This window comes from Micropterus salmoides, unplaced genomic scaffold, assembly GCF_014851395.1.
Source record: "Micropterus salmoides isolate LMB-PRFRI ecotype aquatic unplaced genomic scaffold, ASM1485139v1 Ms_hic_scaffold_8, whole genome shotgun sequence".
Lineage (NCBI taxonomy): Eukaryota > Metazoa > Chordata > Actinopteri > Centrarchiformes > Centrarchidae > Micropterus > Micropterus salmoides.
In genome coordinates, this window is record NW_024044570.1 from 23,054,033 (window position 1) to 23,066,069 (window position 12,037).

Genomic DNA, 12,037 nt, shown 5'->3' on the forward strand with positions numbered 1-12,037 from the left:
AGATATTTGCAATGTGCCCTTATTTTAATTTTTAAATATTGTCTGAATAAAAATGTTCAAATGTTCCTATATTTGTGATGAAAAAAGAAAACCTGAAGAGAAATTACTAACAATGTATGTTTAATGTCATGACAAAAAATTACCTTAAATTATGCTGTGTAGTTTCTGAACTTAAAACAGAAGATGTCAATTGAGTAGTGATATATTGATAAATGTTAATGAAATAAGACTAAATTGTTCTAACCCAATCAATTTCAACATCATATGATTGCAATAACTACTACTATTACAAAATATAGTACCCCCCTCTTTAAAAAAAAGCAGACACACTTATGCAGCCACAGCAGCAAAAATAAAACAATTATTTATTTATTTATTTATTCATTCATTCATTCCAGAGGGACAGCTCAGCCAAAGAAGGTAAATGTTCTTGAGTACATCCTTGCAGTTTCATGTGAAATGAGAAAAATTCTGCATTAAATTGAAATGTTTCTAAATGTTCACATGAAGCAAATCTCTCCACTAGTACCAAGATAATGTGACTCTTTTTTTTTATAGAATAGCCTATTTGATTGAATATTAATTGATTGAAACTGAAAATAAATATATATCGGAAAACAGAAAAAATCTTATTCACTTCAAAGAAACAAAGAAAAGATTTTAAGACTCAATTCTAGGCTAAACAACCTGTTTTTCTGGTTAGAAAAATAACTGGTTTTGATTGGTGGCAACTAATCATATAAAATTATTTTTTCTGTCCAGCAGGAGAATAAAAAGGAAGGAACTGTGTGATAAAGACATCAGAATCAAGGCCTATAGCGTCAGTTCTGCTCCATGTTGAAATCAGACTCCACTCTGAAACAAAAAGCATTACATAAGAAACAATGACACCTCTTATACTCACAGTAAATATTATCAAACATTTTAGACTTTATTTGTTGAGATTTAGCCCATAGATATTCCTGTATATTCACTAAAGAAAATGTTTCATTCAGACTTTAATTCATATGAAATCCTTGCATCAGTTTCCATTTCCACAGTATACATGACTTCAAGGTCACTTTGAAGATCTGCACATATGGAGGTTTGCTGTGAAAATTCAATAAACTGCACAGATAAGCTTCACTTGGAAATAGAGCACAGGGTCCACCTCAGCATTACTTAATCTAGTCCATGCAGAGTTACAGGGACGGCACAGGCCAGAGTGACAGGGGGGCCATACTGTCTATTCCCGCATCCTGATTGTTTGTTCATGTATTCAAACAACACATTCTCACTCCCAACTTGTCACATATGAACACTTGGTCAAGACCCCTTGGTGTCGCTTTTTAACGCCCTGGGTACCCCTTCAGCGTTATTTTGTGACGTACAGGGTTCAGCTGTCATGTTAGCAACAATAAATATGCAACGTCCGGTCAAGTTAACAATAATAAATATGCAGTGTCTGGTTAGACTTTCAAAATAAAACTACTTGTTAACATGGAGCGGAACGTTATGTAAAACATCATAAATTGGTTAGGCAATGAAACTACTTGGTTAGGTTTAGGAAAACATCATGGTTTGGCTTAAAATAACATTGTTGAATGCTCCATTTTAGCTACTGAGTGAAGCATCTCACTTCTGCAAGATCTTTGGGAATTGCACATGCGCAGTACCTTAAGTACACTGAACAAAATTATGAACACAACAGTTTTGTTTTTGCTCCTTTTCATCATGAGCTGAACTCAAAGATCTAAGACTTTCTATATGTACTCAAAAGGCCTATTTCTTTCAAATATTGTTCACAAATCTGTCAAAATCTGTGTTAGTGAGTACTTCTCCTTTGCCGAGATATTCCATCCACCTCACAGGTGTGGCATATCAAGATGCTGATCAGACAGCACAGGTGTGCCTTACTTACTTACGTGACTTGTGCAACTTATGTTACAAATAAAAATCAATGTTGACTTTTTGTTTTTACAATTGAAACAAACACTGGTCTACTGGTTAAAATTACGGTTTCCAATCCACCCAAGTCACCTCCTTATTTGGCCTTTACTGTTATATTACACACCTACCTTTAGCATTAAAAAAACCCCAACAACTACACTACAAGGCTTCCCCCAGTGCGTTGAACTATGATGATCCCCAGTGTGTTGCAAAGTGACGTCAAAAGGTCTTCTCGACCATGCGTCCATATGTGACTTGGGAGTGAGACTGTTTTGATTCAACACCATGAGATCACTGTATTCAACACCATGGGCTCTCCTCATTTCTTTTGTTCCCTCCTCTCTCCTCCATCCTCCTGCCTGTGACCCGGATATAGATCTCAGTGCGCCATCTTGAAGGTTTGCCGCAGGAGCGAGGATGCACTGGCGTATCCTTTACAGAAGTCTTTTCAGCTCCTGCGACGTATAAGAAGCTAAGTCCCTCCCTCAGAATGTAAACCCATGAGCAACATGGCCAGACTTGTAATGATTTTCACCTCTATTATATTCCCCCTCCTTCTGGAAAAAAGCGGTGACAGGCATGTTGGTGACGTATATTGTGGGAAACGAGAGATGTAGTTCGTTGAGCGGTTTCACACAAATGTAAATATTACATTACTGTTTTATGACAAACTGCAACTTTCTTGCCTAAATGCTTTTTTAACCTTTCAAATAATGTAATTCAGGGCACAATTTGATTGACAACAGTTTGTTTCCATCAGCAGATTTAGGTCTCCCCCCCATGACGGGCCTTAAGTATGGCTGGCCCTAACCTCTGGAATGCTCTCCCCCAGAGTTTGTGCCAATGCACATCTGTTGGTTCTTTTAAATCGAAAAGCACTTTTCCTGGTGCTTTGTAATATGTTGCTATTTTATCAATGTACTCATACACTGCATTTTTGTCCTCGTTTTTCCTGTATTACCCAGTTTTGTAAAGTGAGGATCTTGAAAGGTGAAGATAAATAAAATACATTCTAATTAATTTTCCCCACGAAATAAGGTCCCATAGGGCAGAAGCAGAAGCGAGGGACTTAGGCTTTCAATATACAAACCATGGTAGGAGCAGGACTCATTGTTCCTTTTGTGTTCATAGTTTGTATTAGTTATTTAAGATGATCAAATGTTGATCAAACTTTCTACCCTACACTGTGCGTGTAGTGCATTGTAAGACGCTGTTCTAACTGCATTCCTTCATGACAATTTACCTTGAAGAAGCCTGGAAATGAGTTACTGATTTTCTATGAAGGCTAGTGCATGATACTGTAATCCATGACTGTGGTTTCTTGATATGCTAGAACATGACAAAGCATAGGTATTTCACACCCCGAGAATGAAAATGGGCTGGCGATGATGTTTATTGCAACCTCAAGATGTTTCTACATGTCATAATGTTGACAACTTTTTTCTGGATTGAGTGAAGATATGATCTGTTGCCTTCATGTACTGGTGCAGACAATTGTTATGCTCATCTGTCAGAGATCATAGCAGAATGCTATAACAAAACAACTGACAGAGGATGCAGCTGGCCCACACATCATATTTAACTCACGTCGCTTTATAATCACATCTCCGAAGCAAGGATGTCTAATTTCGTTAAATGCCTGTTGCCTTAACTCCTTTCCTCATGTCTCTTCCTTGCCTCTCTGGTGGGAGGGACTATGACGCAAGGCAAGGAATAGAGGAAGTATGAAGAAATGAGAAAAGCATTATGAATAAATATTCCCAAAGGGCAGCAATTAAGGAGTCACATGTAGTATCTGCAAATTTGGATCTGCTGCCACAGAGAGGACACTGAATGTAACACAATTCACGACAACAAGGGTATGGTATGAGAATAGCACATCTCCAGGACCAGAACACTGTTGTCAGATAAACAAAAGGGACACTTACACATTTTTGTTCCGCACGTGGTTGTTGTACGGAGGGACTGGTACGGTGCTCTCTTCATCCTCAGGAACCTGTGAACCATTTAGACTTTTAACAATTGGGAGGATAATAAAACAAATCACATTATCAATGAACAACAAACGTATGATGCTATGTGCACTTGGTAATGTCATAAAATGGAAAATTATGAAGTGTTTCTTTGTAAATAGAGGTGGCAGAATGACGGCAGCCCATTCACTAACTTACATAATGAGTGAACAGCCTTAGGGAAAGGAACACATTCAAATGTTTCTAAACAAGAATAGTGTAACAAACTAGTATGTAAGTATGTCTAGACTGTAAATCAATCTGTTTTCATATTTATATACACACATCTTTTGAGTATCTCTTGTAATGCATCAGCTGGACATTCTTCCGGTTAGATCAGACTGGACTGGATGGACTGAAACCAAATGAACTGAAAAGCTTCCAGTCAGAAGACTCATCTGATTGGTGCTGTTGATTAATCAGGTCCAGAATTTTGACTGTCTCCAAACTCATTTAGTAAAATGCATTTTAACTGAACTGCATTTGTCAAAAATTAGAAAAACACCCCTCAAACAAATTCCTTAAAACATGTGATCTTTGAGATATCTGATATTCATTCTGTGCAACTGAACTACTGACTGAATTGTGATTTGATAGACATTTCTCTTTCAAACTGTAAAAACCTCCTTAGGGCTGTAAAGAGTTGTCTCTCACCTCCCAGTAGACCTCATCATCAAAACAATTGTCATCTGCAGGATCTCCCCAGATAGGTAATCTTAAGATACAACCTGAGAAAATTAATAATAATTAAGCAGCTATCCCAACACAGACAGTCCATCATCCATGGTGTGTAAACTCATTTATTTCCATACATATTTTATGGTCAAACTGAGGGGCAGTGGTTATTCCTTACCGACAATGATGCCTCCACCTACACCAAAGCAGAGAGCCACACAGAGGGCTGCAGCCTGGTAGCCCCCTTGCAGTGCGGGTGTCCTGTCTTTAAAATCACCCTCAAAGTCAAAGATCTTAATCATCCTTTAATACACAAAAAAGGGGGCAACTCACAATGCAGTTCTTTAAAAACAAAAGACCATATTTGGCCAAAAGAATACAGATAGTTCTTTTTGTGACCCTTTAAAGGCTGATCATTTTCTATCCATTTAGTTAAAAAACCTACCATGACCTCTGGCTGCTGGTTTCCTGATTGTAAGCAAGGACCACTCACCCCTCAGTGCCATAAACTGGCTCTGTTGCAGCTGCGGCAGTAATGGCTCCCACAATCCCACCTATGACTCCTGGCATGGCATGCAGGTTATGGATTCCACACGTGTCCTGGATCTTCAGGTGCTTCTCCATGAATGGCTAAGATGCACAGATCAGTTAGGATTAGCTGTTCTTACTGAGAAATGGGACAACTGAGCAGTTAAGTTGCAAATTTATGAAAAACAGATTAATCAGCCGATATAAAAAGTTATTATTATTATTTGTATTTTTTTTACCAGAGAGTGTTTTGTAATTTCATTTAAATGTGTGCAGTTAATCCCATAATAGCTAGAACACAACAGACACCATACCGTGAGGTAGACATATCCCAGAGTGGAGATGATACCACAGCAGAACCCTACGATAAGAGACCCGTAAGGCATCAGCATGAACTCTGCTGCAGTTCCCACTGCAACGCCTCCAGCAAGGGTGGAGTTCTGGATGTGAACCTGAGAAACATGCAAAAAAAAAAAAAGAAGAAACTGTCAGCTTGGCCTGTTTTTACTGTATGATGTGTCTACTGTGCAGGTCAAAGAGTATGCACCCCATCACTTCAAGACAAAATAAAATTTGAGTTTGTTCAGGTGGGGTGCAAGTCATGCGCGTCATGTTTGACAATATGACAAAGGGATTCATTTCACATTAATAATGTCCACTTGACAAATACACATAGCTTGTATTATCCTAATCATGTCCATCACATAGCTTCATTTTATGATTAGTGTTTGTGACTGACATAGGAAACAAACAGTTGTTACCATGTCTAGTTTTCCATGCTTCTGGGTGAGGCTTGAGATGGTCACAGTAGTGAGCACAGCTGAAGCCAATGCCAGGTAGGTGTTGATGACCGCTCTGTGCTGCCCGTCCCCGTGGCCTGTGATGGCTGAGTTGAAGCTGGGCCAAAACATCCACAGGAAGAGAGTGCCTATGCAGAGAGCAGGGCGGAGATAGATATGAAAGGACCAGAAAAATCTAGCAGACCCAGAGTACCTCCTGAATAATGGGAAGTATTGAGAAAGTAAAAACAAAAATCATTATGTAATGAAATCATGCCCACCAATCATAGCAAAGACATCTGAGTGGTAAACGGAGCCCTGCAGACGCTTGCTGTGGTTCAAATTTGGCCGATAGAGCATCCACGATATAGCAAGACCATAATAAGCTCCAAATGTGTGGATCACCATGGAGCCTCCAGCATCTCTGGCCTTCAGGTAAGAAAATTAGCATTAGTAGAAGTAGCAGTAGATACATTTCTTACAGCTAGGATGTTATGAGGCGTTTGCTAGGTGGTAACCAGTACTTGATGTGCCTTAAGTGGTTCATCACTAGGATTTACTCCTGGAGAAGTGTCACTACTTTTTTTTTTTTTTTTAAATGTGTCAGAGTTTGTTTTGAATATTGAAAAATCAGATCCCTAAATGACTAAACAAATACTGTTTGTGGGGCAAAACATTCTGTCATTTCTCTGGTGATTGTTTTCACCCCATTACTTCTTCACTTTCTATCATGAGAAGAATAATCGGAGTTGTTCTCACCCCAACTCCTCTACAGTTAGTCAGTGTCATATGTTACAAGGTAGGGGTGGGAGAAATAATCGATTCTTAGATGCATCGCGATGCGGACGTGGAAGATTATGAATCGATTAACAAATGTCTAAAAATTATTTAAATGTTAATTGATGCAATGTCGCAATGTTGACAGAACGCAAAAGGCGGAAATGCAGCGTCTGTGGAGCGCGCACAACAGTAAGACCTGTGTTCCCCTGTAGTCGCCACCGCTGCAGAATGAATAACCACCCCACTAAAATGTCACACAATCATTAATATCAGTGCGCAAGTTATGATTTTAACTCGCACACTGCGAGCATGGTGACGCTCTGCAGCTCCCTGCGTATTGTGTGTGAGGGGCCGAGTGAGAGAGAGAGAGAGAGAGCGAGCGGCAGAACGTGACGGTGAAAGCGGAGGAAAGATATTAGCAGTAAGTTTCAGTCTGGTCGTAAACGTGCAGCGTAGGTCACTGTGTGTCTGTTAATAAAAGTCTGTAGTTTCCCCAACGGTTGGAAAAGTGAAGGCTGTTAGCGCTAGCTAACATCTCCTCTGCTCTCTGTCCCCCCACACAAGACACCACACTTTTGGGGACAGAGCCTTCAGCGTTACAGCCCCCACCCTCTGGAACTCATCCCCACAGAGATCTGAAATTCTCCCTGTCTGGACACTTTCAAAGATCTACTAAAAACCCAGCTCTTTACCCAGGCATTCAATCCTGAATGACTTTATGTTGTTCTGTAACTATGTGTAAAGCGTCCTTGGGTCCCGTGAAAGGCGCTAAAATATTCATTTATTTATTTATGTAACCTTCACTAAATTAGTAACAAAGTAATATTAATTATCAGCTGTATGTCATTCCTAACTAAACTACTAGTCGAGGGCTGAACACATCAGGCACAAGCTTAGACTAAACTGGTGTACAGCTCTGTCCTGTATACATACTGTACTGAACATCCCGATAATTATTTTTCAGTTTTCAGGAGTCTGACAACTGGTTGTTAAAGAAATGAGGGACCATGGAGCTGAGGTTAATAAAGTCAATTAGGGATACAAACTAGTGTTTTTAAACTAATTGGGAGATGTTTCTTTTGGATTTTAATGCGCAAATTAAATGCTTAGTAATTATTCCGGGATCCTCTATAGAAAAAATGATGCATCGATAATCGTTTTATAATCGAATCGCAGCCCTCTGAATCATAATCGAATTGAATCGTGAGGTGCCCAGAGATTCCCACCCCTATTACAAGGAAGCTCCTGAGTTGTTACTTGGTGTAATAAATTACAAAATATATAAGCAAATAAAACCATGTACCCAACATGATACAGTTCTCTACATAAGGTGTTTTATTGATGCAGTTGAATAAATATTTATGCATGGATGAATGAATAATTGTTTCAACTTACATGTATGAGATTCAGGATGATATATTCCTCCACAGCAAACAATGTGATCCCAAACAGAGTCAGAACCATCAGCTGGACTGGACTGACTTTACCAAGCACTGCCCCATAGGCAATTAAGCAGCCCGCCACACAGAAGTCTGCATTAATCAGGCTGAGGAGGAAAGAATGTCAAAATGTAGTGGCCAAACAAGGTAATATCAGATGTGTTATCTGTAGGGGCCAAATATGAGACACACACAGATGACACACCTATTGTGACTTGGCTGCACATGAATCATTTCTTTTTAGCCTGACTTCTGTTTACCTTTAGTTCACAAACACTAAATCTAATGTGCCTGGAAATATCTTTATGTAATTGTGTCAGACTGGGTTCTCCACCTCACCACCTGTGTTTTCTATGGAAACCATAAAAGGTGGAATCATATTTCTATAAGAGATCCATAAATCACAGTAACAAAAGAACCAGAGCTGAATGACATCACTTGCAGATGGTCACAGTTGTGGCCTTTTATATATTATCAGTGAGTCATGAGTCTCTGTTTGTTGCTTTATACCTTTATCAAAATGAAAGAATAAAAAGTCTTTGACAATAAAACTGAACAATTACTTTTCAATTCCAATTTTTATCTTTCCATCAGTGTAGTCCAGGGAGTGGAACCAGCCTTGCATTAGCAGCGCCCATTGGAGGCCAAAGGCTGCGATAAGAAAGTTGAAACCCACGGCCCCGAAGCTGTACCGCTTGAGAAATGTCATCAGGAAGCCAAATCCAACAAAGATCATCACATGGACATCCTGGAAACCTTGCACCAATACAAGAAAGGGAGAGATGATGAGTATGATAAGAACTGGCACAGTGAATAGAAAAGGAGATGAAATGGTAGGACCAGTATGGTGTCTCAGTGGTCAGAATTACTGTATTTCATCACTACACTGAAAGACTGAGATTCAATCCCTTCCTGTGTAGAGTTGACATGTTCTCCATTCCTGAAGAAATTATTATTATTGTTGTATTGTTATTCGTGTGAGAAATAAAAGAAGGAAGAGAAGGTGAGATGAAAGGTCTCTAAAAACGGGGATAGTGTACAGTGTGGGAGTCCGCATCCAATAAAATTGGAGACAATACATTTTCAAAATAAAGACATTAAACAAGGATTTTGCAAAAATAGGTAGGGTAATTCATGCTGTAACAGGATTCACAAAAGTATCCTCTCAGTCCTCCATCAGAAGATAAATTTTGCTCTACATTCTTGGCTACAGCCTTTTCTCTGTACTTTCTGGAATATGAAAAAAACACATTATATAATGCAATAAAAAAAGTCATCGTTAAATCGTAATTGTAAGATAAGGAAGATGTATCATTTTACAACACAGGGTTGTATAACTAGATTAATTTAGTAGTTCCCTTTATGCTACTCACAAAAACAAACATTATATACAAAAATTAACAATCAAAATCAATGAATTAAATTAAACTAATTTAATATACAATATACACACACATACACACACACACACACACACACACTAATGCACAAACAAATTCTAGAAATTGTATTAAAAAAATTATTTAAGAAAATAAATATATTGCCTCCGTTATAACTGACAATTCCATCTGCTGAGGAAGTCCATGACATGTGTTTGAAAAAAAAGACAAAAAGTGAGCTAAGATGTTTTTAGTCAAGGTGCTGTGGTCAGGAATGAACCCTTAAGCTCCAATAGAACAATCATAATAAACACGCACACAAAAAAGAGATCTATAATTGGAAATGAAAAATGTTTGAACCATTTCTTGAAGAGGTGTCCCATCTTTCTGAGACAGCTAATCTCTGCTACAACCAGACAACAGTATGTGTACATCAGCATAAACGTGCCAATATCATTTACAACAGAAACTGTGACCACGACCACCTCAGGTCATAATAGTCACGTTTCTATATGGGGGAAGTATACAGTACAACGACACCCATATAACACACTTACACAAACACCCCACATATACGTGGTGGATAAGTATTCAGATATTTAGTTAGGTACCAATACCTCACTGTAAAAATACTCTGTAAAAAGTAAAAATACTCCGCTGAAAATAAATCTTAAGTAAAAGTATGTAAGTATAATCAGGAAAATGTATTAAAAGTACTCAATGCAGAACAAAAAATGTCCCCTGTGACTGTTATATCATTCTGTCATATTATGAGCATTATTCCTCATGCATTAATGTAAAAGCAGAATTTTACTGTTATACACTGTGATTAATGACTTACTATAGATTAATATGCTGATAATTGTAAAAAAAAACAAAACAAAAGATGATAAAGAAAGTAGTGCGAAGTCTAGTCACAGTTTCCCAGAGCTCACAGTGACACCTTCACAATGCTTGTTTTGTCAGTCCAGACCTTGAATTTATTAAACAACAGATTAAAATAATCATAATGAAAAGCAGCATATCTTCACATGTGTGAAGCTGGAACCATGAAATGTTTTTACATTACTTAAACGATTATCTAAATAGTTGCAAATTACATTTCTGTCAATCAACGAATGTGTTAGCTGCACTTGTATGAACTGTTGAGTAGTTTTATTTATAACAAAACATCATCTTTTTTATACTCCTCATATTTTTTGTGTGTAAAAATCTTACTCTGTAAACAGCACCTGAAGCTGTCAGATAATGTAGTGAAGTAAAAAGAACAATATTTCCCTCTGAGATGTAGTGTACATGTAAGTACAGTAAATAGACTTAGTTACTGTCCACCACGGCATGTCAGCTCCAGCTAATCTGCAAAGAAACGCCTGATGTGAGTCAAACCCCAGGGGAAATGTGCACCTTTGGGTGCCAGATTCTTGTCAGCAATGCGGAATTATCCGATAGGTTGACACAGCCTGAGAACTATCAGCAAATTTATTACTATTACAAACGTAGGCTATTATATTTCAATAACAGACCATTTTTAGCCAAAATCTATATCCATCCATCCATCTTCAACCACTTATCCTGCGTAAAGGGTCGCAGGGCAAAATATATATAGGCTATATAAATCATAAACCCAAAAGCTGAATGTACACAAATGTGGATGCATAAAATATAAATGTTTAGATTATAATAGAAAGATGTTTAACACCGAAGGGTTGCTAGACTAACAATATTAAGAAATAAAAGTGATGACTGAGATATTAGACATTTGGAAGAGACAATATAGGAAAAAGAAAAGAACATCAAGATGAAGACACTTACTTGGATATCTGTAGTAGAAGTCGTTCTCAATGTCACTTGATATATTTTGAGTTTTTCTGTAATCTGCCCAGTGCGGATCTGCTTCTTTATTGTAACGGATAAAAAACCCAAATAAGATGATCATGGCTGTTTGCCACACAATGCAAACTGCTGGAAGACTGATACGAACATTAGTATTTTTTGGATGGTCACACAGGTCCCTGAAGCTTTGAACACAGCCCATTGTGTTTGGTTAGTTCTGATCTTTCGGAGGTATGAGGCTGCTAAACAGCTGAACTTCAAGAGCGCTGTCTGCCTGTGCATCTTAAGCCCAAATGAAGAAGGGCAAAGATGCGTGTGTGCTTTGACATAGAAGGGGGAGGGGTTACAAGTGCTCCAACTCTGCTTAAATTTGCAGGTGTGCCTGCGCAGAAAGCAGCTGCGCACACGCTCCTTGGATCGGGTTGTGGGTTGCCAGGTTGCGGTGGATTGACAGTGTATGTGGGCTAGTGCCTGGATTGTATGTGAAGATTATGTTTCAAAGACGATGTGGCAGTATGGGCGTCAGAAAAACGTCCGGGTATGACGATAATTCATAATAAAGTTTGGTGCGCAGGGAGAGGGCCTTGAAATAAGGGAAACCCGGGAAAAATGGGAGCGTCTTTCTCTCTGTGCTTTTAAAGGAGTGGGAGCTGTTGTGTGGGTGTAGGGTGACAAGATGATAA

The 12,037-nt window shown here is 38.5% G+C and overlaps 1 protein-coding gene across 1 annotated transcript; it reads right to left on the minus strand.

Moving 5' to 3' along the window:
- Positions 1 to 348: 348 nt before the first annotated feature.
- LOC119894193 (ammonium transporter Rh type C 1) lies at positions 349 to 11,652 on the minus strand. The gene is made up of 11 exons (XM_038706789.1): positions 11,334 to 11,652; positions 8,706 to 8,898; positions 8,099 to 8,249; positions 6,205 to 6,352; positions 5,906 to 6,072; positions 5,459 to 5,596; positions 5,110 to 5,246; positions 4,795 to 4,919; positions 4,596 to 4,669; positions 3,858 to 3,925; positions 349 to 855 (listed from the first exon to the last, which is right to left on the minus strand). Exons 1-11 carry the CDS (start codon positions 11,554 to 11,556, stop codon positions 822 to 824), a joined length of 1,458 nt encoding a protein of 485 aa, XP_038562717.1. The 5' UTR covers positions 11,557 to 11,652; the 3' UTR covers positions 349 to 821.
- Positions 11,653 to 12,037: the final 385 nt, after the last annotated feature.

What these genes read in the sequence shown, in the direction of transcription:
- LOC119894193 (XM_038706789.1), bottom strand. Translation starts at nt 11,556, where the DNA reads ATGGGCTGTGTTCAAAGCTTCAGGGACCTGTGTGACCATCCAAAAAAT. An exon ending in AGATGTCTTTGCTATGATTG is followed by an intron (nt 6,073 to 6,204) that starts GTGGGCATGATT and finishes CTCTCTGCATAG; the next exon opens with GCACTCTCTTCCTGTGGATG. An exon ending in AGGTGGAGGCATCATTGTCG is followed by an intron (nt 4,670 to 4,794) that starts GTAAGGAATAAC and finishes TAATTTTCTCAG; the next exon opens with GTTGTATCTTAAGATTACCT.